General features: G+C 40.7%; 2 protein-coding genes across 9 annotated transcripts; both read right to left on the bottom strand.

The window, feature by feature from the left end:
- Positions 1-707: 707 nt before the first annotated feature.
- Positions 708-7,526, bottom strand: LOC146253221 (uncharacterized). Of its 8 annotated transcripts, none has more exons than XM_084678259.1 (12): positions 7,449-7,510; positions 5,856-5,895; positions 5,220-5,339; positions 5,058-5,105; positions 4,916-4,969; positions 4,724-4,822; positions 4,475-4,559; positions 4,052-4,084; positions 2,046-2,150; positions 1,884-1,922; positions 1,630-1,739; positions 708-1,453 (listed from the first exon to the last, which is right to left on the bottom strand). In XM_084678259.1, exons 3-12 carry the CDS (start codon positions 5,271-5,273, stop codon positions 1,394-1,396), a joined length of 687 nt encoding a protein of 228 aa, XP_084534385.1. In that variant the 5' UTR covers positions 5,274-5,339; positions 5,856-5,895; positions 7,449-7,510; the 3' UTR covers positions 708-1,393. The 8 variants fall into 8 exon arrangements, with proteins under 8 accessions (XP_084534385.1, XP_084534386.1, XP_084534382.1 ...); XM_084678260.1 differs by lacking the exon at positions 7,449-7,510 and adding an exon at positions 6,156-7,406; XM_084678256.1 differs by lacking the exon at positions 5,856-5,895 and having other exon boundaries at positions 7,449-7,526.
- A 798-nt stretch (positions 7,527-8,324) lies between these two features.
- cpt1a2b (carnitine palmitoyltransferase 1A2b) lies at positions 8,325-23,003 on the bottom strand. The gene is made up of 19 exons (XM_084678251.1): positions 22,887-23,003; positions 19,858-20,002; positions 19,573-19,712; positions 18,397-18,568; positions 17,999-18,100; positions 17,746-17,883; positions 17,511-17,588; positions 17,265-17,372; positions 16,417-16,504; positions 15,756-15,951; positions 13,375-13,563; positions 13,002-13,107; positions 11,821-11,937; positions 10,674-10,838; positions 10,256-10,384; positions 9,755-9,910; positions 9,477-9,590; positions 9,132-9,224; positions 8,325-9,026 (listed from the first exon to the last, which is right to left on the bottom strand). Exons 2-19 carry the CDS (start codon positions 19,996-19,998, stop codon positions 8,910-8,912), a joined length of 2,349 nt encoding a protein of 782 aa, XP_084534377.1. The 5' UTR covers positions 19,999-20,002; positions 22,887-23,003; the 3' UTR covers positions 8,325-8,909.
- Positions 23,004-24,048: the final 1,045 nt, after the last annotated feature.

The following is a 24,048-nucleotide window of genomic DNA, read 5'->3' as shown; positions in this document are numbered from 1 at the left end:
ATCAGAGCAACGTAATATGTTGTTTGTTGAAAACGAATTCAACCCAAGGGCTCTTTCGTGACGTTGTTGATTACGTTACTGTTGATCATCTGTCCATCATCGTCTTAAGCCCGCCCTTTCAATTTCATTGGTCCGCCCAGATCCTGGTGTTATGTAGTTGTTCCCAATAGAGACCCAACTTCCCAACAAAAATGTTGGTGGGCAGGGTGAAGTTGGGCTGGCAGCCAGGCTAACCTTCTTTATTAAAACGCGACCAACTTCACTGCTGTGGAGGTAGCTACTGATATAAGACTCAGAGCTTTTCAGGTATTTATCACTCCACCGTAGGTAGTAACAGAGTTAATAAAGAAGCTAAATATGCTAGTGTACGTTATTTGAGGCCCCTTTTCAGGTCGTCCTCCCATCCCTCCATAGTAGAAGGCAGAGGTATGATCAAATTGTCCCGTTTCAGATGTAACAGGCTGTGGTCCCACATGTTTTATTTCGCATCAGAATTAGCATTGCGCAATGACTGTTTATGAGCGTTACCATGACAATCACCGGCTCCGGAAGTCACGCCCATAATTCAGGAAATGTATCATGGGAGCTAGGAATACGTTTTTTTTTATTTTACTTGACTAATACAGCTAAAAATAGAATACTTCAAAATTATTGAACAGTCCTTTAATATATTTAGGGATGTTAATGAAATACAAAACAGGTATAAATTATTTTAATTACTTTTATTAAATTATAGCTCCACCTGCATGCACACACAGAAAACCACAATCCCTCTAAAAAAATAACAATTTTTAGATGTTCTGATGTTTTTTATACTAAAATTATAAGATTAAAATATTTATTACAAATCAATTTTATTACATTTAATAATTATTATAACATACTAAATAAAACAATAATAAAACAATATAACAATAAAATAATTTACAAATCGAATCTCCTATAATCTTATATGAACGCATACTGTCATGCTTTTCTAAATAGCTGTGCCTTGGATTTATGTTTGACCTTTGGAGTGTTGTATGACCTCTGACCTTCTATAAAGAGGTCACTGCTTCAGTCCAATATGAAAACAATCCCTTTCAAAGCCAGTACAAAGATGGATGGACACGTATGGATTTGAGTTCTTCATATCCGTAACTAATATTTTCTCCAGAAATGACATGCACACACTTTAAGGACAGTGCTGGATTAAACATCCAAGATTTACCTGAATGTGTCCATCTCCCATTCACATTATGGCATCATTTCATGGGTTAAGATATTGTCCATTATGCACAGTCTAGCCATATCCACATACCCCTAAGTACCAATACCACAATTAGTGCTGGAGGCTTGTATGAGAGAAGGAAGGATTAATCCGTCTCCATCCATGCCATGGAATGAGATGCAATTAAAGAGGGGGATCTATCTCCATTGGCATTACTCTGAGAAGTGATCCAGATTGATGAGGCTGGAGAGATGGTGAGGAAACGAAGACAAAAACAACAGTTATAGAAAGCAATGGTAATAAAAGAAGAACACAAAATCTTTTGAAAAGCAAGACAAAACATCAAAAGCACATTTTGGCTATTTATATTATATATTGTGTCTATACTATTATAGCAAAACGTATGATTCATTACTTACCATGTTGTTGCTGTGGCGGCGTATCCTTATCATCAAGTAAATGACCACAAAAATGAGGATGATGTTCAATAATATAGAGATACCCAACAAGCTAAAGGAGGCCATCTCCCCTATGAGACACCGTATTTGATATTAGAGAACTCATACAGTGTACTACCTGACCTACACAAGAGACTAGAAATATTCAACATCAAAGATATGCTATTTAGAAAGAGGACACTCCTGAGGTCTAAGTAGCAATAGTGTTCACTTACCTTGAGTATTAAAATTATATTCCAGTGGTTGTGGTGAACCTAAACCAGAGCAGATTCAGTCAATTAAAAGTATTTAAAAAAATAAATAATGTAACGATAGAGAAAAGTTACTGTCAAAGAGTAAAAAGGTTTACTGACTACAACTTGGTATTGGTGCTGTACCTGTTGGTACAGCTGTTGACTTCTGAGTTTGACTTGGAGTTGCAGCTGTAGTCGTTGCTGAAGCTGTTGCTTTTGATGTGTATATACATGTAAGCTTTTTGTTTTCTGAAAACAAAAATATGTGTTAAAATATTGCATAGTATGGAGGAATGTCTACTGTTCATACAGGTTTTTCAAATTATTATTGGGACAGTAAAGTCCCAAGACCCAGTTTTGTTGTTGACTACTTAAAAATACAATAATAATGAATATGATACAACAATACATAATGTCACCTCTTTTATTCAAACACGCACCACTAAATTGATGTTCATAGGTATAATCCACAAGTGTTTTGCCATCCAAATGCAAACACACAAGCGCAGCTAGTTCTGGCAGGGCAATCGGGCAGCACGCATCATTCATTTAACGGGGACGTAAGGCGTCTTACTCCACCCACTACCATACCCATGTTAGCAGGGCATATCCATTGGGCCACGTCCGATAAGGCGTCTTTAAAAGACGCGCAGATATGCACTCACTCACCCCGGTCGTTGTCTGATCAGTGCTGCTGCCACCCTCCACCGTCCCTTTCTCCCCCATGCTGTCTGTATATCTATCCAACGGGGGGGATTATATCTCTATTGCTCCCTGCCTCATATGTCATGGATGTATGTGTTGCATCGAGGAGGCAGGGAGTGCTTCCCTTAGATCATCCACTCCGCCAAAGTAAATCTACATGTCCATGTCATGTAACAATAAATGCTCAAATCTAATACGTTATTGTCTTGACTGAACTCTCAATTGTGTTCACCAATGCAAATAAAAATATAGCTGCAAGCAGCGATGCGGGTTCCTCCTCAAAATAGCTAAATATTATACAAATGTACATCAAAGGTCAGTTCACTCTTGACAAAGGAAATGTAAAATCAAGTTTCACCCTGCAGCAGTCATCAAGCTTTGTACTACAAACCCTTGTCTTACAAATGCTACACTTTAACCCAGTGAGCCACTCCCACTTGTTAGAACATGTAACCGGACAGGCATTGAGTGACTGGCAAGGAAGGGAAGGGACGAGGAAGGGAAATCCAATGCGCTGGCTGGATGAAGCATGATCTTATCTACAATGCACAAGTTTGAATTAGGCTTTGCTCATTTACTCACTCGTGATTGAGCGAGCGAACCACTGATGCTAATGCACTTTAGTTACTCTAGTGTTAGGGGAGAGGCCATGCTCAGTGCCTCCATTGGGTCATCGAGGCATGATTTCAGCCTCGCTAAAAATATCCTGAACATAGAAGTTAGGTAAACTCTTACGGTATAACTCCACAATTCAGTACTACATAGTTCAGACTTTGTGACATTTTTAAGCAATACATTTCTAACATTTATAATGGGTTTAGAAATAATTCTCAGAATTTGCTTACACTTACTTTAAGCATGGTAGAGGTAACAAAGCCCCATTTGGCTTTGTTACCTGACTATGTTGTGAGACAGCCAAAAGGAAAAGAGCAATTAAGGTATTTCAAAAATCGTGGTCGAAAGACAGGCAAATGGTCAATCAGAGAAACGGACAAAACAGAATGTAACAAGGCTCATACTGACTATTTAAGAAAAGAGTAAGACTGCAAAGAAGCTACGAAATACTGGGGTTTAAATAGCAAACTAAAATGAGTCAAACAAGCAACAGGAGAAACCAATGAACTAAAAATTCAGGGGAAGCAGAGTACGGAGGCGTGACAGATACTATATTATTTATTTTCACATATGTTAACTGAGGGTCAATTAGTACAGCAAACCTCTGTAGTATGGGCTTGATAATTTAAGACTGGCCTATTACCTTAGTTAACTCAATTGATTCATTGAAGTATAAGTATTTCATACTGCCGCAGAGTTATTCAGAGATGATCCACAGTTGAATTTCACAGAGAAAAAACAAGCAGTTTTAGCTTTTACGCGCAAGGGTTTAACAAACGTATATGTGACACTGATGTTAATCATGTCAAGATAGACAAACACACACTCACCATTAATTATGTTTTGGCAATCCCCCTTACTACCTGTGAAGGGAAATACATTTGGAAAACTGTTTACACTAGCATATATGATTATTTTACATTTCATTCACATCATATCCATCAAGAGAAGATACTTTAAAGAATAATTGTTAAAACTTGTGTTTACATTTTCTACACACACAGTTAGCACTTTGACAAAAGGGATATAACTGTTATGGACTCACTTTTAGCTTTATTTTTAGGTATATTTACCCCAGCATCTTTTGTACATATTCAGCTTTTTATGCAATAAGTTAATTATTATTGCATCCAGTAATTCTTGATCACTAAACCATGACAGTATCATAAACATTTAGAATTGTAATATCGTCTATCATTTGGTCTTTGGTCAATATATCTGAAAGTATTGGATGAAACAAAGTTTTAAAATACCATTGTTGATCATACATATGAAGTCTTTTACGGTCATAAACGTGACTGTCTCCACCAGACTGAGAGGCTCAGTCTCCTCACATGTCTAACATAAAGACAAAAGTATTTAGTATTCTGAATATTTAACAAGATATGTGAATTGATATAAACAAACATACATTGAAATGAGTAAACACATGGACCGAATGTACGCACAGACATATGCAAATGGACACACTCATACCCAATCAAGGGGGATTATGGACCTACCTTTGAGAGATTACATTCCAGCAATATAAATTTAATATATGTTTCATTAAGGTAGCCTTTCAGTCTGCAAATGGCTTCTGTTTCGCTGGCTTTTTTATCCTACAAAGAACCAAATTAAATGATTTAACTTAGTATAAAAACTTATTTAGGACACATTTTTCAATGCATTAGGTTTTGATATTAAACACTTACCTTGGTGAAGTTAGAACTCAAATAGAATGAATAGTCTCCACGCAGCTGTTCGTCCTCCAGCCAAAGAAGACCTCAGGTTAACACAGTAGCTTCAAATTACAATATGAACATAAAAAGGCAATCTCAAATTCAAAGTTCTTACAAGTATCTCAAGTGCTTCGCCACAACCACCAGAAGACTCTTGACACTGCTGTAAATGTAAGACAAACATTGTTTTAGAATGAAAGAAGCAAGTATATTTCACTAATTTAGCAGGTGAAAAAACAAATGCTCTTTGAAAAGGGGTCAATTAAAAATCACTCACTAAGAAGAAAAAGAAGTTGCAGGCTAAGATCCTCCATGACCTCTCGCCCATCATTCTGCTGTTGTGAACATCAGGGATTACACTGGTGTGGGGTGTAAAACTGGGTCAGACAAATTACATCTGAAAGAAAAACAATAGTGGGGTGGGTCCTTTGGCTTTTGTGGCCACCATGCATAAGCATGCCAATCTCTCATGACTCATGAACTTTGATTATTTACAGATGCTTGGCTAATGGCTGATCCATTATTCCAGTGTTGAGTTAATAGGGGGATTCTGAACAGATACTTAACTCATGGACTGAGTGATTTCAATATAGTCACCGGCTGTATTGAAGCACTGTGTAAGACAAGTCTTGTTCAGAGGGGGCATGTACCTCCCATGCATGGTTCAAGGAAGGACATACATTTTGTATTTATACAGATTTTTTTTTTATAAATTCGACTCAGTATTATTTTTTGTATATATTATATGTGCAAGTACACATGTCTATGTACAGTAGGCTATACACAGCGTGCAAGATTTAAAGTGACAGTGCATATCTAAGTTACAGCATCACACAAGCTTGAGTTCAAATACATTATTTAATGTGACCTTAAGTAAGCCTACTGTACATGCAAGTCTTAAATAACTATTTACCTGGTCAGCTCCATGAAACAGGGAAAGTCGGGCTTGTGAACTGCTCACCAAAAGAACAAAGGGGAACCCGTCTAGCAGATTACGACATTTTCGTAGGTACCTAGTGAAAATTAGCCTCAACTTTCCTAGACTTTTAGCTACATGCTGAGGGCTCGCGACCAAAAGACTAACTTGAGTAACGTCAGGGGTACAAACTCATCAGGGATGAAAAAGGTGACAAGGATCCGAACCCCCTTGGGGGCCCGGGGCATGGTCCTCGGGGAATATTTTTTTTAAATATATATAATATTAACTACTTACAAACCGAGAGTGAGGTCATGCCGGGAAATATCAAACTGAAGCAGGAACGCCTATCGACCGATCGATAGCGAAATCGACCGAGCGATAGCCAAATTCCATACACTTTTGGCCAAATTGGTGTTAAGAGTATAAATTCACTATTGTCAAAATAATAATGTTATTTTTTTTATGTGTTCATTAAATGATTGTTCATTAAAAAATAGTATAGCCTGGTGTATATTTCAACTATAAATTTGATCTATAGTTGATCTTTCTACTGTCCCTCTTTAGGACAGTATAGTGTCCTAAAGTGGGACAGTATGATTAGCCTAATGTGGGACAGCTCTAAATCTACAACCCAATGAAGAATGTGTGGTTTATGCAATATTAATGGTTATTTACGTTCTTAATGATGTTTTGCAGTATTACAATACTTTATTACTACATATATTTAAGGTCAAGGGACATTTTTACAACGGTTTGAAGATTGAAGAATGCTCAATTTTCCATGTTTCATCACTAACCTTGGTTTTGTACAGAAACAACATGGTAAAATGACTGAACATAAAAATAACCTACAGAATTACTTATTGAGGAAGTTTTACTATCATTCATGAATGAAGGTGCACCATGGTTTAGGACTTTTAACATAGACTTAACAGTGTCCCACATTAGGCAACTGACTGTCCCACATTAGGAAGCTGCACATTTTCTCAGACAGTTTGGCACTAAGAGCACTGATATCTGTATAATGTCTTTTATGAATATGTTATCTAAATGTTCTCTTTTGATTTGAGTATGACACTCCCTGAGGGTTTCAAAATGGTATTGGGTGTGGATTTAATGTGTAGCCTTCACGTCGTAATATACTACAGAAGTCCGAAAAGCAAAACATTTCCCACATTAGGGCCATCCACCCTACTTTCTGGGCCCCAGAAAGCTTTCCCCCTTATGGGCGGCCCTGCATTGACATATGCACTTTTGTAAAGCTCTCTCTTGGAAGTCGCTTTGGATAAAAGCGTCTGCTAAATGAATAAAATGATGTAAATGTAATTAGATGGTCAGAAATAACAAGAAAAATGCACAGACATCTGTATAACTAATTGCCTATTTTAGCCGATCAAGTTTGTCATGCGAATAGTCACTCATGTCGGACATTGAAAATGGTTCCACTATTAGTCTGGAGTGTTCCACATGCATTTTGCCACAAACTACACGAGCAGCCTTCTTAGCTGAAACAAGTCGTTAACTCACAATTACAGCCCAAAATAGGCGCTTGTAGATGCCCCATGACATGAATTCTTAATAGCCTACCTTTCAAGGTGCAGTTCGCGTTCTGTTTGACATTGGTCTGGACAGGCTACTTTCACTTTCAAGCGTACGTGGGACGTGTAGTAGGCTACCCCAACACATAGGTTTCATGTGTTGTCAGAAGTGTGCAAGAGCAAACCATGCTTCCGAGCAAACGACGTCCAATTGTCGATTGCAAGATCATAGCGGTTGCAGTGGCGCCCCAATAACGTTTTCATGAAAATCTTGGGGTGGCACACCAGCATTTTTATAGTTTATTTTCTCTACATCGGTAAACCTTTTTTGATTATGAAGTGCAGTCATGCAAACAGGTCAGGGGTAAAAAAGGTGAGAAGGATACGGCGAACCCCCAACCCTCTAGTGGTGTCCTGGGGGCATGCTACCCCAGAATATTTATTACATTTGAAAGTTAAACGCATGAATCTGAGCAAAATTAGGAGGCTAGATCTATGTAGAATCTGTGCTCTTGTCATGTTCTGCCTAACAATGTCATGTTCTTTTAACCATTAAGAAATGTTTTATATAGCATACGTCATAAAAAAAACAATTAAACAAACGGGATTACCTGTGCTGAACTACTTTAAAAAACTAAAGTCAAAAGCATCACTTATTGTAAAGCTAACAAACATCCAATAGACATCATTTTTATATTGTATTAAAATTTCTACTAGATGATGTAAGATGGGTCTGTAAACCTCTCCCCACTCTGCCTCTGATTGGCTATGAGTCGTCGGCATTAGGAGTGACGATTGGTTCCAGAGCCAGTTGTAAAGTTGGGAAGCACGGGTAAAATGCTGTGTTGGCCATGACAACCCCCCCCCCCCCCATCCCTGCTTAAATCAGAGAGGAATAAACAAGAATGGAAAACTAACTGACCTGTCAATTCACACACTAAACAAATATTTATTTGATCCACTAACATTACTTTTACATTACTTTTGATATGGCATGTCACAAATTGAGCATGTATTATTGTTACTGAGACTTTCCCTGGTAGGTCACCGGACAAGCTAAACTAAGTAAACATCTCACACAAGAAGAATTGACTTTAACCATGGTCAACTTTAACTGACAGTAAAAATATTCATTAAGTTAAAAAACAAAAAGTACAGTTCTACACCCCTCATTCCTCCAAACCACTGCAAAGTAGTTCTTTGGTATTGAGAAGTGTCCCATTTCCCAGTAGATTCATGAATCTTCATCCTATATCTAATTCAGCTCACACTTAACCGTGTTCATCACATTCTCATGTTTACTCCTCAACTGACTGAGTCTTGTCCCAAATCGTAGCTTGACCCCACCAAACCATGTTAGAATAAAAGGTTAAGACCTCAAAGGGTGCCTCAATACACCTTTAACACCTTTAATCTGATGGCCAATTGCTGTAGGGTTATTTAACCTGGTCAGGCACAGACAAAAACAACATGTTATGTAACAGCAGGTTGGTCAAGTCATGGCAGTCGGTTAGTTTTGTTTCTTGGCCTGGGGGGCCTCTGTGGCGGGTGCTTTGGCCTCGGGGGAGAGCAACAAGAGCAGATCCAGTAAGGCACGGCTGATCCGGGCTCCAAACCTGTGGGAGTCCTGAAGAGGTAGAAAGAGTCATTATTCAATTGATTGGTCGAACAACTTTTTATCCGGACACTGACATAAATCAAGGACATAAGCAACTATAAAGGATGTACATACCGTTTCGGCAAAGGAGCGTTTGCAAGATACATGGAAGTTGATCATGTCTTCTCCAACAATGATATAGGATACTCCGTAACCATCGTCTGCCACCTGAGAGACAGCCAGATAAAGAGAGACAGAGACACAGTAACAAAGAGAGATAAAGGAGAAAAAAAGAGATGCACAATGATGCGAGGTGTCAGATAGAGAGTTACACCAGCCACAACCTAAGTTAGTCCACCAGTGTCGCACTGTAGGTCAGCTTAGTGGTGTGTGTCATAACTAATCAGACTGACTTCAGACCAATCAGAATTAAGTGACTTCAAGGACCAATACAGATGTGTCATTTGTGAGGGTACTCACGGGGCCAAAGCCTCCCCCTAGAGAGACAAACTCAGGGTGGTTCTTCATGTCAAACAGCTCCAGCTGCTGGACAGGAGTTTGACTGGTTGACAGGCGCCACGGTTCTGATAGCACCTGGATGAAGAGACCAGAAACCTTTGATTATACCAAGAGAAAGCACAGGTCTTCAAGATTTTTATGGCAATCTGAAAGGTGTGCCTAGGATGCACAGGTTAGCATAGTTTTGTCTGAATATTTTGTAGGGTCTGACCGATCTCGAACAAGCCACTGACACATACCTCCTTTAGAAATGGCGACTCCACCCCAAGGTATTTGGAAACCACGTACAGGCAGAACAGGTGTCTGTCAATGCCAGATCCCGTCATAGCCAAACGGTAGAGGTTCTGGTGCTTTTCGCTAGCCAATCGGAAAAGCCTCCTGCAGTTCTCTACTGCCTGTAAGACAAACTGCTAGTTAATAAGGAGTAGGATGAATCAAGTCTCTGACATTTATCACCTCTATCACAATCAAATGTTAAGCCTAAACAAACTTTAGTTAATACTTTGCCCTTTCCTCAGGCACAAATGGCATTTTGATCCAATTTTTTCTTTCACAGATGTAATGTTTTCATGGCTGCAGAAGCATTAGAGTAGTTGGATGGAAGAAACCCGTGACATAAAACCACACTTTATAAATAGAAGGAGTCTTGGGTGTAAACAGTATCACCTCTGTATCTGAATGTGGGTCAATACAGAAGGAAAGTAATGACTGAGGATCTACACAATGTATTTAAAAGGCACCTCGCCACTCTCCACAGCGCTGACAAAGGCAGAGCTTTCATTGGAACAGGATCGCACGGTCTCTGTCCGGCCCTCACGGAACAAGCGGGTCATGGATGCCTCATAGGTTAGGCAGAAGCTTCCCCTGTCCTGGAACATAAAAGATTGGGAGAAGCGGTCAGATTATTGCATTTGCAACTGTCCCTCTTTGGCAAGATCAATATTTGTATTAATATTATATTGTATGTGTGGTGGAAAGTACTAGGTGATGTATTGCAGTTTATTAAAGAACAATATTTGACTGTAGAAACTTCCGAGATATGAATCATAACTTTGAAGAGCATAACCTGTTGAACAACCTTTTAACGGCTCCTTTTAACGGTTTGCAAATGTACCAATCTGCTGTGTTAAAAAAGGTGTCTCAGTGTCAGAGTCTCACCCGGTAGTAAGCTAGCTGCAACGCCAACTGAATGAAGGCATCCGGGCTGATCTTGAGCTTCTTAATCCTTCCCTTCCCAAAGTCCCGGAAGGGGAACACGTGGCAATCAACATCGTCTGCTAAAGCCTGAGCGACAGCGAGAGAGCTGGACACCTGCTCCTGTACCTGAGGAATCAGGATGGTGGTGGTAAGGCCATGCCATCTTTACAACAATCATACCATTACATGAATAATGACTGGGATAAGAGGAAGTGCACCTTTGGAGAAATCTGTCTGACATCAATTTCTAAACTCAGTTTTAGCATGTTGAGTTAGTGTCTTTGTTCAAAGGCCCTGTTACTCTGTAAAATAAAACACAAGGCTCAGTGTTCAGAGATCCCTGACTGCAGTTGATGAGTTAATGTGTTCACACTGGTTGTCCTGCTGGGTCCACTGTCATGGCTCAGGCCAAGACCCAAATGCAAACAGCATAGGCAGGTTTAATGGGTAACAGTACAAAATTGGCAGGCTGACTGTATTCTTGATAAGGCACAGACTTATCAGTGTGTGGGGGGGGGGGAGGGGGGGGGGAGGGGGCAGGTAGCACAGGTGAAAAGAATTAGGGTGTGACATTCACAGTGAGTGAAGGGGAGAGAGCATTTATAGAGAAACAATTGGCTGTGGAATGGCACTTTATCAAAAGTATAACTACCTTGGAAATGAGTAATGCAACCATTCCAGTGGGTAGATCACAATGTGATGATGATTCATATCTGCCACCTTCACTGAGATAGATCTACACTGAAATGCCCAAGCCCTGGGACATATGCGAACCAAGTAATAATTAACAATGTCAGGAAATCCCCCAAAATCCCCTTGTTATTTTTTAAAATTTGTATATGTGTGTGTGTGTGTGTGTGTGTGTGTGGGTCCCTTCCACAGTGGGCTGTGGGCAACTCTTAGTCTAGTCCATTAGCCTATATATCCAGGTGGGGTATTTATCAAATTTCCACTTGGATATAAATCTAAATGGAGGACACAATGTCCTGTCTCCTTATCAGTAGCAAAGCAGATATTGTCTTTCGAACGGCATATCCTGTAATGTGCGCACTATCTTGTTCCCTGACTACATTTCCTACTGTAATCACACACAACTGCTTTCACAAACCTCCAGAGGAATTTCCCAGGCCAGTCTTTGTGGATGGGGAAGGGAGCGCTCTACCTCGCCTTTACAGTGGCCATCTTCAGTGTAGCCGAGCTGAAAGGCGTCTGTTGCCAAAGTGTACTGGGGGGAGAGATACAGACTTTTATATACAAATTACATTCCCACACAAGCACAAAGACAAGCACAGCCAGCCATTTTTTGCTCCCATATACAACAACAACAACAACAACAGTAAATCTATGGTAACATTAAAAGCTAGATACAACAGTAAAACTACATTTATGCTGAACAACCCAGAGACAAACTGTGCCACCCTACCACATGTATGAAGGTATGTCTGACCTAAGATAGGTAGACCACAGTGTTTTATTACTGCTAAATTCACCCATTTTCAATGATACCCTTTTGTGGCTCCAGCCGCCCGCATGATTTGTTGGATTCTAGCCATTTAAACTGGTGTCCATTCTGTCATTCATATTTCTTTCCCCCTAAACATAAACAATCCATGTGTAATGCATGCTGTCGAGCCTTTCGCTCCTCCACTACGTGGCTAGGCAGCAGCTGCTTCTGATAGACAATCAATGCCAATTGATTAAGGACCCACCCCTTAAAAAAAGGGGCATGTTGGCACAGCAGGGGAGTGGGCATATGTACTGTGACGAAGTTGAGCGAACAGCGGAGCGATTAATGTGGACTGGGGAAGTTGCGATCCTTGTCTTATTTGTACTTTTTAAAACTTTTGTATTACTTTTTGTTTTCATGGTAGATGTATGGTCAGTGTCTTAAGCAGTGTTAGACCTGTAGTTAGCTACACTTGGACCTTGGCTTGCCATGTCACCTTGCTGCCATTTGGAGTGCGTGTGCCTGTGTTGTGTGCGTGTGTTAACCTAGTGTGTCGTGTTAACACGTTGACAGGTGTTTTGCAGTGCTTATTTTACCGTGGTGTATGTGAATTGGCTTGTGGAGCATATTCTGTATTAGGGCACTAGACCTACGATCTGCTGTTTTTTTTTAGATGTATGTAATAAATTCATGCTATTTAAGTTTTTGTGAAGTTTACTGGTGGTCACTGAAGTCCCATTCCAGATCCTTAGTTTAGAACACTCAATTGAACCATTACACATGTATTGTAGGGATGCCATGGTAAGCAGGAGTATTGTGGGTCGTCAGAGCGTACTACACACCTCCCACAGATGTGCCACGGTGGGTGCGTCTGCCCAGGAATGCTCTGCATTCAGCCCATTCTTCCCATTCTTGTAAACTACTATGGAGAAAGACTTATCAAACCACCTGAGGGGGACAGAAACAGAGGCAATGAAGTGAGGTCACAATTAGAAAATTGTTATGTTATTGAGGCTGTGTTTAATCCTAAATGAAAGGAAGGAAAAAGGGCTCATAACAAGGTCAACAATGTTCCTTCACTAGTTCTGAATTGACTCTGTTGAGAGCCCCCATCCCTAAGTGAACATCTACTACCCCTGAGTGAAACCCTACTGCTCTTGAGTGAATACTAAAGACACAACTGAAAACACACAGACATGCACACAAACTCTTCACCTGTCGTAGCATTTTCCGTGGAGAAGGGACTTGGCATAGCGGTCCAGGTTTCCCACCGGATCTTCTCCCATCATGCCTTGCTCTTCATCGTCCAGAGTTACAAAGAAAGCGGCTCTCTCAATGCAGTCCAGGGAGCGCTTGTTTACACCAGAGCTGAAGTGCTGCTTTCTCATTTGAGACCAGGGTATTCTATGAGGAGGGGTTGTAATGAAAAGACATTCAATAACACATTCAATTAAGAAAACATTCCAAAAGGTACAACGGTTAGAAACATTTAACTTAGACTGGTAGCTTGCATTGTTGGCACATCACCATTGACAAGAACAAGTTAAATTGATCACCAATTAAAACATTTTACTTCACATTTCGGCTCAGGGAGAGAATGTGGAGACTGAGAGAAAAATGTGTAATTAGCTTTTCTGGGAAAGTGAAAAGTCCATATTGGGTTGGGGGGGGGGTATTAAAAAGCATTATATACTTTTATGAGTGATTCTGCTATGTATTTCACAAGTGTTTCAACAGATATGTTTGACAAGTCTCTTTATGTAGAGTCACCCTCTACAACATCCGGAAGATCAGGAGATATCTGTCTGAGCACTCCACCCAGTTGCTTGTCCAAGCACTTATCCTCTCCAAGTTGGACTACTGCAACTCGCTGCTCGCCAGTCTCCCAGCATGCGCAACCCGCCCTCTTCAGGGGATTCAGAACGCAGCAGCCCGTCTGGTCTACAATCTACCCAGACACTCCCACGTTACCGCACTCCTCATCTCCCTCCACTGGCTACCGATCACGGCCCGCATCAGATTCAAGACCCTGGTACTGACCTTCCGAGCAGTGAACGGGACGGCACCCGACTACATCAAGTCTGTCCTGCAGCCTTACACCCACACCCGCCACCTACGGTCTTCTTCAGACAACCGCCTGGTGGTCCCACCACTCAAGACCGCCCGTCCCTACACAAGCTCTTCTCCTGCCTGGCCCTCCAGTGGTGGAATCAACTCCCCACCTCCATCAGAGACACTGACTGTCTCTCCACGTTCAATAAAAGGCTCAAGACGCACTTGTTCCGGGAGTACAATGATACTTAGGAATGGTTTGCTGGACCCAATGCTAGTTTCCTCAAGGATCACAATGACTCTTGCTTAGAGACTTGTTGCTCTTGTTGGTAAGAGGTAACTGATTTAACCCTTGTGTTATCTTCGGGTCATTCTGACCCAAAGTCATTGGGACCCACCGTCGTTTGCAACAACTTTACCGCATACAAAAACAAAGTGAAACATTTTCTTTTAACCGTTGGGCTGTCTCAGACCCCCCACATTGCGAAGGTTAAAAGAAAATTATTTTTATTTGCTTTTGTATTGGGTAAAATTGAGTAAACACAACGATGGTTCGTTATGAACCTTTTGGTCATGTGACCCGAAGGCAGCACAAGGGTTAAACTGTTGTACTCGCCGCAAAATATTTTATTTTAGTTAATCTTATTTTTTACTGTTGCTTGCTTTTCTACAAGTACACTTGCACTTAATGATTCATGTTGTTTAATTGTAACTTGCTTAACTACATGCTCTTATGGTTCTTCCCTTTGGCACTTATTTTTGGTGGTTCACAATATGTGCTTCATGTTTTGGCTACCCGCAATGTTTTTGGGGCTATCTTGTTATTATTATCAGTGACCTATGCACTTTGTAAAGCTCTCTCTTGGAAGTCGCTTTGGATAAAAGCGTCTGCTAAATGAATACATGTAAATGTTTACAGTGCCTTGCGAAAGTATTGGCCCCCCTTGAACTTTTTGACCTGTTGCCACATTTCAGGCTTCAAACAAAGATATAAAACATTTTTTTGGGGACAAAATCAACAACAATTGTTTTTTCCCCAGGGCTATTTCACAGGGTGCATATGGGCGCATATAACAGCACCCAGGCCATTTTCAGCCCAACCAATGTTACATACCCTATTAGGAGACCTTAGGGGACAGTGTGAAATACCCCCAAAAAACTGAACAAACCTTTCAACATCCTCTTACATGGTTCTCATGAACCTCAACTCTTAAAACGTGAAAAAATGCACTTGAATAATAGAGCAACATGTCCCAGAAGAATCAAATCAGAACAGAGCTTCAGCTCTCTCCACTACATTACAATCCCACATATTCATCAGTCAACTTCAAACGCAAACCTATTTCCTCTTTTATATCAGTAAAACTTCCCGCATTGTGTTTAAGAGCTCTCTCTCACTTACTCTGCTGTACCAGTGTAATTAGCAGTAAATTCCCATGATATGACAAACACACACACACACACACACACACCCAAAGATCTACCTGCCCACACCTGTATGCACGGCTGCGCCCTTCCCTCCCCCCCTAAACACACACACATACCTGTCTCCAGCGGTCAGAGCCCCCAGTCTGTCCTCTCCAGGCTGAGGGGGGGAGGGGTCTTCCAGGATCTTCTGGATCTGGAACTCAATCTCTCGAGGAGACAGCAGCCTGCCAGCCTTGTACACCCACAGCCTGAAGTAGCGCCCCCTATGGTAGACTGCTACAAACTCACTGTCCTGCCAGTGCTGCAGCACATCTGTGAGGGAACGAATGCATTTTTATTTATAAATGTACAAATGCATAAACAACTCAGCAATGTTCCAATTAGAGAGGGAACTATATCTGTTTTCTATGTTGAAGACATATTAATATTTTCTACTGTGGTCCAAAAGTCTGAGACCACACAGAACCAAGCCAAGCATTCTGTGACGTTACTATAAGCTCTTTGGAACGTGTCATATCATGCTGCACTAGCTCCCCCAGATCCTCTTCTCAAATGAGTACAAATGTCAGCGTTTCCCCAAATCTTGTCATCTAATGGTTATACAGAGACCTGGAGAGGCCTACAAGCGACAGAGTGTGGGGATTTTTTATTTTGTATATTTTTGGGAGGTAAAATCTGTTTTCACTTTACCCAAACTCACACCTATAAATAGTAATGTTTCCTGAGCTGTAAATGTATAAAAAAAAATGTTTGTTGTTGTGCCAGTGTGTGAGTTACCAGTCTCATCTCCAGGGGTCCGTGTGGTGTTGAACATCCGCTCACACTGAGCAGCACACAGAGGTATGACTGTACCAGGAACACGACTCTGGGAGAGGAAGAGAGAGAGTGAGAGAGATAAGGAAAAGAATAGGATGCCGTAATAGAAATAAATAGTATATAGTATAACTGTCCCAGCTGCTCAGGGGCTAAAGGTCGTTTGTTCCAACCTCTGTTTGTGCTAACAGCTATCCCCTCCTGTCAGAGGCCTAGCGTGGTGGTTAGAAAGTCTCTCTGCTTGCAAGTATGATCAAGACGTATGTTGCGATTGTACATCTTGTGTCTTTTGGTCTTAAACTTTGTCGAAATTAAACATGTGGAGAATTTTCCACGACAACTAGGGGGCTCGTCTGGCAGTCCCTGATACGTCCAGATACATGAGTCCTGGAGCCTGACTCCAACCCCTAAAGGGATCAGAGTCTAGCTGGGGTGGATAGGCGCCAGCGGGAGACGGGGCTGGACCACTCCTTACAGGATCAAGACTGTACTATAACTTAGTGATTGGACCGCCACAGCCCCTGGACTGACAAATAATTCTAAACATATGGAAACACTAAAAGGGATCTGGTACACAAGTGCAGCTGCTCTGTCAAATTAAGTAAGTGACGGAGGTATGCTTGGAATGCTATGCTGTTTACTACATGGATTCAGGATTGGACCATCAGGATAAACTGAGTTAAATGAAATACAAATACTTGTGAGCAAGTGGATATTAAAGTGTGTCCTGATACTGTTACTGTTATGATTACAATAGCCCAGACCCAGGCACTGACAGTTAGAATAGGCAGTATTATGCAAGATGCTCTCACAGGCTTGAGTTCCTCACGGTTCACTTTCCGACGGTACAACAAAAGGGCAGTGATAGTGTTTCCGGCCCTGGCAGACTGTATGGGAGTGGGGGTCACGTAGAGAAAGTCCTAGAACAGAGAACTTTGAATTTAAATCACCCATTGGAAGAAGAAAAAAGGGCAATTATTGTTTGGTCACTGATCTTAGGAGATTTAGTTTGGAAAGAAAAAGGGACAGAAGGATTGAGGATGAGGAATGGACATTACCATGCCGTAGTAGTTGCTGTTGACCATGATGGGGCCACGCCCTCTGAGGTAGATGTACTCCTCCCACCAGTCACTTACCTACATGAATGTGTGTGTGTGTGTGTGTGTGTAAGGGAAAGGGGGGATTGAGAGGGGAATAGTGACTCACAGTTACACATTGACATTCATAAATACATGTGACCATTTTTGTCCAATCTGTGTGTGTGTGTTTGTAAGTGATTATTTGTCTCCCTACATAGTTGGTGGCCCATAGTGCCTTTAGTTTGAGATAGCGCTGCAAACGGTTTCCCAGGTTGCTCTCAAACTGAGCAGCCAGCTTGATCATACGCTCAAACTCTGGGTCGGTCAGCAACGGACGCACAGACTCCAGGTACTAAAGAAAGGAAAAAGAGGAATCCATCTCACTCCAAACAATATCCCCCCCACTGTGAAGAAGATGGCCATGGTGTTATATGTGTGTGTGTAGGCTTGTCTGTGTGAAGACTCACCCTCTCTAGTGTATCTTTGATTGGTGGAACAGGGAGAATAGGAAGAGATGTCTGGTAGCTGTAGAGGAGGGGCTTTCTGCCAGAGAGCAGACGCAGCAGTGTCTGAACCACACAGATAAAAATATAACAATGCTCAGTATTACACCCCCTTGTCAAGGAGAGTTTTAACTCCCCAGTACAAAAGACATAGAACAGTTGTACCACATCAGATGCTGTGGAGGGTAGGTATTTTATTGTTCCCAGCTACTCAAGTAATGTAGTATTTGTATAACTACAGTATGAGTAATACCTATTACTAGTACTATAGAGTTGTACTAGCTACTAATATTGTTATATAATATCATATAATAGAACATAATGTACATTGTTGCTACAATAACAGGATTGTTGAGTCGTACCACCCAGACTTTGGTGGTAATTGAAATGCGTCCATGCTGCTCAAACATCCACTGGTGGTAGGAGAGGAGTAACTTTAGACAGAAACGGAGCGTCATGATCAAAGAGAGCCACAGGATGGTACTGAAGACCAGCACGGACAGCATGGTTTGGCCCTGGACACTCAGAGACAGGCTGGGAGCGAGAGGGAGAAAGATGGGTTTAGACTGAGATATAACATCTGAATTGACCCACAACCGCAAAAGTATCATCATCATGTTCATGTTCAGAAACTTTGAAAGATAAAGAAAGGGAAATGTAAGATCCAACAAATATCCACCTAGAATTAAATACAATAACGTGTTTGAGATACAAGCAGCTACTTAAATGTAGCCTGCTTCCAGAAAATGACAGATATTGAAAATAAAAATACTACACCTTTCTATGTCACATAAGGTTTAATCAATTAGTAAAACTTTTAGCTTGTTAATTTCAATCTTTAATTGTATATTTTAACAAGATAAAACATTTACTAATTGATTTTACTGTGTGTGTAAGCTAGTGCCAGCTAGATTAAAGGTTATCCAAGAAGCAAATATAATTTTACACACACACATATATTTATATATATATATATATATACAAAGTCCTAGAACAGAGAATATATAATTTTACATATATATATATCAACATTAACACGTATGGCAATAGTACATTAGTGACACCACCACTATGGGGAAAATATGAGAGAAATGTTTGAGCTGCTCACTTTGTTCAATGTACTAAGGTGACCTCTACTGGTACAATGTAGAACTGGCAGGTTTATGTAATGACAGATGTGAGAAGGAATTTAGGCGGGGAGCACATGCACACACACTTAAGCACACAAAGGAGAGGGTGTAGAATGAAGGGTGTGTTTTACTGTGTGTGTAAGACTGAGTCACCTACAACTTAAAGGAAAGACATACCAACGCTAGTGCAAGCTAGAGTAAAGGTTGTGTCTGTAGGGGGTTTAATATTGGCCAAACAACCAAAAATGTACAGTTTGTTACACAATGAGTATGTGCGACCCAGCAAGTAGAGACTCCAGATCTTAGCAAGTGTAGTTTGTGTAGGTAGTTACAGGTAAACAGGCAGGCAGAGATAGGTATGACGTATGCTAGCATTTAATACTGTGTTGCATTATTGTTATTGGTTACCTGAGGGGAAGGTATTCTCGGATCTTGGCGATGAGGCCCATAGATGGGTCGGACTGCGTGTACATAGTTGCCAGTATCGCTATGACAACAAACAGCCAAGAGGAAGGGCTAGCAGGGTACACACCCTTGATCACTCCGTTCTGTCAGCACCCAGAACAGTGGACAAAGGGTAAAAACACCCAGATTAAAGATGTACAAGTATACATACATAAAAACACACACACACACACACAAACACACTGATAACTGGCCCTGACAACACACACACACACACACACCCCCTACCCTGACTCGGCTGACTCTCTTCTTCCAGGAGCGGAGGCCAGACCGGCAGATCTGGGACAGGGCCTGGTGAGAGAGCTGCAGGTCGAAGCCCTCTGGTGTGATGGTGAACTGAAACGCCACCGCCTGGTGGGCCTCTGCCATCACGCTACAAACGACAAGAACCTTCAGTGAGATCGCTATGGAATAAACAAGCTCTTCTTGTCAGGTGATAGCCGACCTGGGATATCTAATGTCTATGTAAAATAACTATCTGAAAGAACATTAGTTCAACTGGGATTTTGTAACAAACAACTGTAATTAAACTGTCAACATGTCTCCTAGTTGCATGGAGATAACTAAACTGTCATACATTCCAGAATGTTGGCAAACCCTCATGACCAGAAATTCAAAACAGAGACTGGAGGAAACAGAGAGGACATTGGGAGCGGGCGTGTATGTGTGTGGGATGTGTGAACATGCATAATTAACAATGAGGCCAACACCGATGTGTAACAGTTTGCAGCATAACAACAGAACAAATTTAGCTTTTGTCCGTTACATACGCACAGCCACAAGAGAACATACATTTACCACACTGACACAAATACTGAAGGTTGATCCACATACAGCACTTATAAAGATGATGTGATTAGTTGCGTCTCAAAGTGTATGTGCGAGAGAGAGAAAAAAACAACCGTGTACACAGCGTTGTCATTTTTGTCCCTTTTCTTCAGCCAGCCAAGCGATTGATTGCTGCATATTTCTCCCTTCTCCCTCTTATCTGTCTATCTCACACTGGCTGAGTGAGCAAGTGAGCGGAATGTGAAAAATATCAGGTCAATCACAAGCAAACATAATAAAAACTATTGGTGTTAGGGAGGCATGAACACAAGGACTGACAGTAAAACCATGAGAGAGACAAACAGTCACCATCACACACAACAAGTGAGGTTTTGAAAAGCATAAACGGGTGTATTGTTTAGCGTCACAATTCTCAGCTCTATGTTGAAGGAATGTTTTCCTCACAGCCTGCAACTAACACACTGCAACCATACAGACAGTCAACCACAGAAACACTGTTTACAATGCAAGTCTAGATGCTAGATTCGGGTTTGACATGTTTTGCGGTCATGTAAACAGCAGCTAACATAGCTGTAAGACTTCCTTCTGTAACCTTCTAGATGTGGTAATCTACCTGGAGGAACTTTGAAGGCTAACAACCCATATGGAGTCTGAAAGAACAGTGATTTGGACTAATGCATTTATCAAGCATGCGCCATCAGTAGTTAACAGCTACTGTATTCCAAACTGTTTTAAACAGGGCTTTTCTAACTTGTTTATGAAACATAATAAAATGTAATATATTATTAATTATAAGTATTGGCATAGAGGTAGAAATCCAAAATGGGCAAAGTAGCTCCCCATTTTTTATTTGATGTTTTTCCTATCATTAAGCCAGGGGGACTGCAATGGAAGCATTTACTTGTCAATGGAAGGGTGTGGACTGCATGGGTCATAAACAGACAGGAGTCACATCCTCACCGCCAGGAGCACTGCAAGCCACTCTACTGCACAAGACCGGACAAGTCGGAAGTTCAAAATGGCGCTGACCATATCTCGGTTTTACAAGCTTTGATGCTTGGTCTAATACATTAGAGTTATCCATTGGTGCCCGAACTAAAGTGGTTTGAACCAATCACCCTCCTATGAGGAACTACTGGTAGCTATGGGCGTGTTTGAAGTTTACCTGTGAGAGACGACAGTGACTGACAGATGGTTTGTCCAATCACCAGCCAAGTATTTATTTGAAGTGCCTGCCCTTCTGCAAGCACAACTTCCCAGATTGTTATGTTTAACAAACCATCCAGCAACTGGAGACCAGGCTTCTGCTGGTTTTTGTTCTTTTCAGTAAATCTGGGTTTCATGGATCATGTCATTATTTTAGACATTAGTTGAAAACTAGTAGTTCTGCTTTTTCAACTGTTTTTTTTTCCTGCTTCTTGTTTAATGTAATGGGATGACCAATAGCCTAGGCTTTAAATTGTTAAATCATTGACATTTGAGAACCTTTTGTTTAATTTAACGAATTTCCTTTGTTTCCTCTGTGGATAACCTACATGTTTAGGCTCACAGTTCAGTTTAGAATCTTATTTCTGTAAACATTTAGCCATACTAGTCATGAAATAAAACAATGTTGCACAGCAGGTTTAACATGAATTTCAAAGGGAGGTTAAATGGCGGGAATATGCCTGTGTTGAGTGAACATTATTTTTTGACACACAGGCAGTCTGTCTGGACTATGCCTTTCCAAAATAGTTACCACACTTGTGAACAACACATTGGTCCATGATGACAAGGGATACAATTAGCTCTTGTATATTTAAGGAATGCACGCATATTTTTAAGATTCTTACATGTTTACTGTATGCACCTGCCCACCAAAAAAATCTTTGTGTACACGAAACTTTATTCGGATTCTGATTCCTTCCATTTAACAGTTAACTTAGGTAGCTAAACTCCTTGTTCAGAGGGATTGCCTTGTGTTTCCTCCCAATAAAGTGTAGCCTATTTGTTAATTGTCTTTTATGTTACTATTACTTTAAACATTTTAGTAATTATTAGTGAGGCAATTATTATTTGAGGTCAGTACAAAGAATGTGCCCTGGCCTGAGAGTCACTGCTCGCAACATATTTCTACTACTGTAGCCAATGCTGAGGTTTCTTGCCAACAAGTGGCGCTGTAAACCGAAACCTCCCACAGCCTCAGAAGGAATACGTGGTCTATAAAACAACAAACAATAAGCTGTTCAATTGTTAAGTGCTGTAAAACATTTTCAACTTAAGTAATCGGTTACACTGTTACATTAACAGGAACTACTACCAATAGAGTGAATAGACAGACTAGGTTTTCCATGCAATACTATCGCATCTAGCCAACCCTACGTACTCGACAATAGTCGGGGGTGGGGGGGTGTAGCTATCCAGAACGGAGCGTAGGCTACAAGCAAATATCACAGACAAGAAAAACGTATAATTGTGTAGAAAATTACCTGATTTAAACTAAAAGTATTCTGGCAGAAACGTTCAGGTTGTAAGAAGTAGGTCGTAGCCCAGTCGGCTGTTTTTTTTTTTGTTGCTTTCCGTGAGACAAAGTGGGCAGTGTCTTTTGTAAAAAAAAAGGAAAAAAAAAGAAAAAGACTTCTATACATTGGTGACGTCACACACAAACCCCGCCTATTTAGAGCACGCAGGGAAAGTGATATTACCCCCAAAAATAATGTATCATGATGATTTGAGACTCTCTAGTGTACAGCAATAATACATCTCATATGTTGTACGGTATACCCTTCCACATGATAATTAGGAAACTTAATTTGTTTTGATGTAGTTTATTGTTCTTTATTTATCACAGGCAATTATAATAATCATCATAATAGTGCACTTATTTTTTTATTTTATAATACAGACATTTCTCTTTTCATCATCATCATAATAATGTTTCCCCCCAATTTTCTGATTTCAGATTTTAAGAAAATGTTGTTCTACTGTGCGTAAGGGAAGGTGGTAAAGATTACAGTATTACAATCATAATTGGAATAATCAATAATGATGACAATAATCGTGAGTACAGTGTCAATAAAGAATGAGAATATGGTTCATATGTACTGTATACAATGGACAGAGACAGGGAATGGAAGGTGATTATATAATGAGGTGAGGGGCAGGGAGTTGAGGTATATTCTTCAGGATTAGAGGGGGTAGTCAAGAAATACAAAAAGAGAGTTGGAAGGGGAAGAGCTATAGAAAGACAGACAGAGGTGATGGGGTGGTGGTGAAAGTTCAGTCAATAGTGTGTTCACTTTCACCCACAATTTTACCAAAACATCTTTGCTACCCTCCCACTGTTTATTTTTTTCAGACAGATATTTACACTGAATTTTGGATGCGTGGTTTCGTTCTAGCATTTCCCTGTTTCTCTCTAAATGTGAGAGGTGGTGAATTCATGTGAAAGAGCTGAATGTCAAATGCTGATCAGATATATATGTTTTGTGTTTCATCTAATAAATGAGAGGACGTTGGAATGGGGCTGAGGGGTGATCATGGAAAGGTCAAGAAATATGACAGGCATTCACCTCAATGTACGCATCATCTTTAAGGCGCCCACACTTTACTTCACCATGCTTTCAGGTGTTGTTTTGCACCAGAGTATGC

Source organism: Hypomesus nipponensis, chromosome 17 (assembly GCF_054491055.1).
Source record: "Hypomesus nipponensis isolate SF chromosome 17, ASM5449105v1, whole genome shotgun sequence".
NCBI classification, from domain to species: domain Eukaryota; kingdom Metazoa; phylum Chordata; class Actinopteri; order Osmeriformes; family Osmeridae; genus Hypomesus; species Hypomesus nipponensis.
Note: the sequence above shows the minus strand (reverse complement) of the source record. Positions and strands in the feature narration are given on the sequence as shown.

What these genes read in the sequence shown, in the direction of transcription:
- LOC146253221 (XM_084678263.1), bottom strand. Translation starts at nt 5,273, where the DNA reads ATGATGGGCGAGAGGTCATGGAGGATCTTAGCCTGCAACTTCTTTTTC. An exon ending in GCGAAGCACTTGAGATACTT is followed by an intron (nt 4,970 to 5,057) that starts GTAAGAACTTTG and finishes CTTTGGCTGGAG; the next exon opens with GACGAACAGCTGCGTGGAGA. An exon ending in GTCAACAGCTGTACCAACAG is followed by an intron (nt 1,923 to 2,045) that starts GTACAGCACCAA and finishes GCTCTGGTTTAG; the next exon opens with GTTCACCACAACCACTGGAA.
- cpt1a2b (XM_084678251.1), bottom strand. Translation starts at nt 19,998, where the DNA reads ATGGCAGAGGCCCACCAGGCGGTGGCGTTTCAGTTCACCATCACACCA. An exon ending in CACGGAAAATGCTACGACAG is followed by an intron (nt 13,108 to 13,374) that starts GTGAAGAGTTTG and finishes TGTCCCCCTCAG; the next exon opens with GTGGTTTGATAAGTCTTTCT. An exon ending in GCGCTGTGGAGAGTGGCGAG is followed by an intron (nt 9,911 to 10,255) that starts GTGCCTTTTAAA and finishes TTTGTCTTACAG; the next exon opens with GCAGTAGAGAACTGCAGGAG.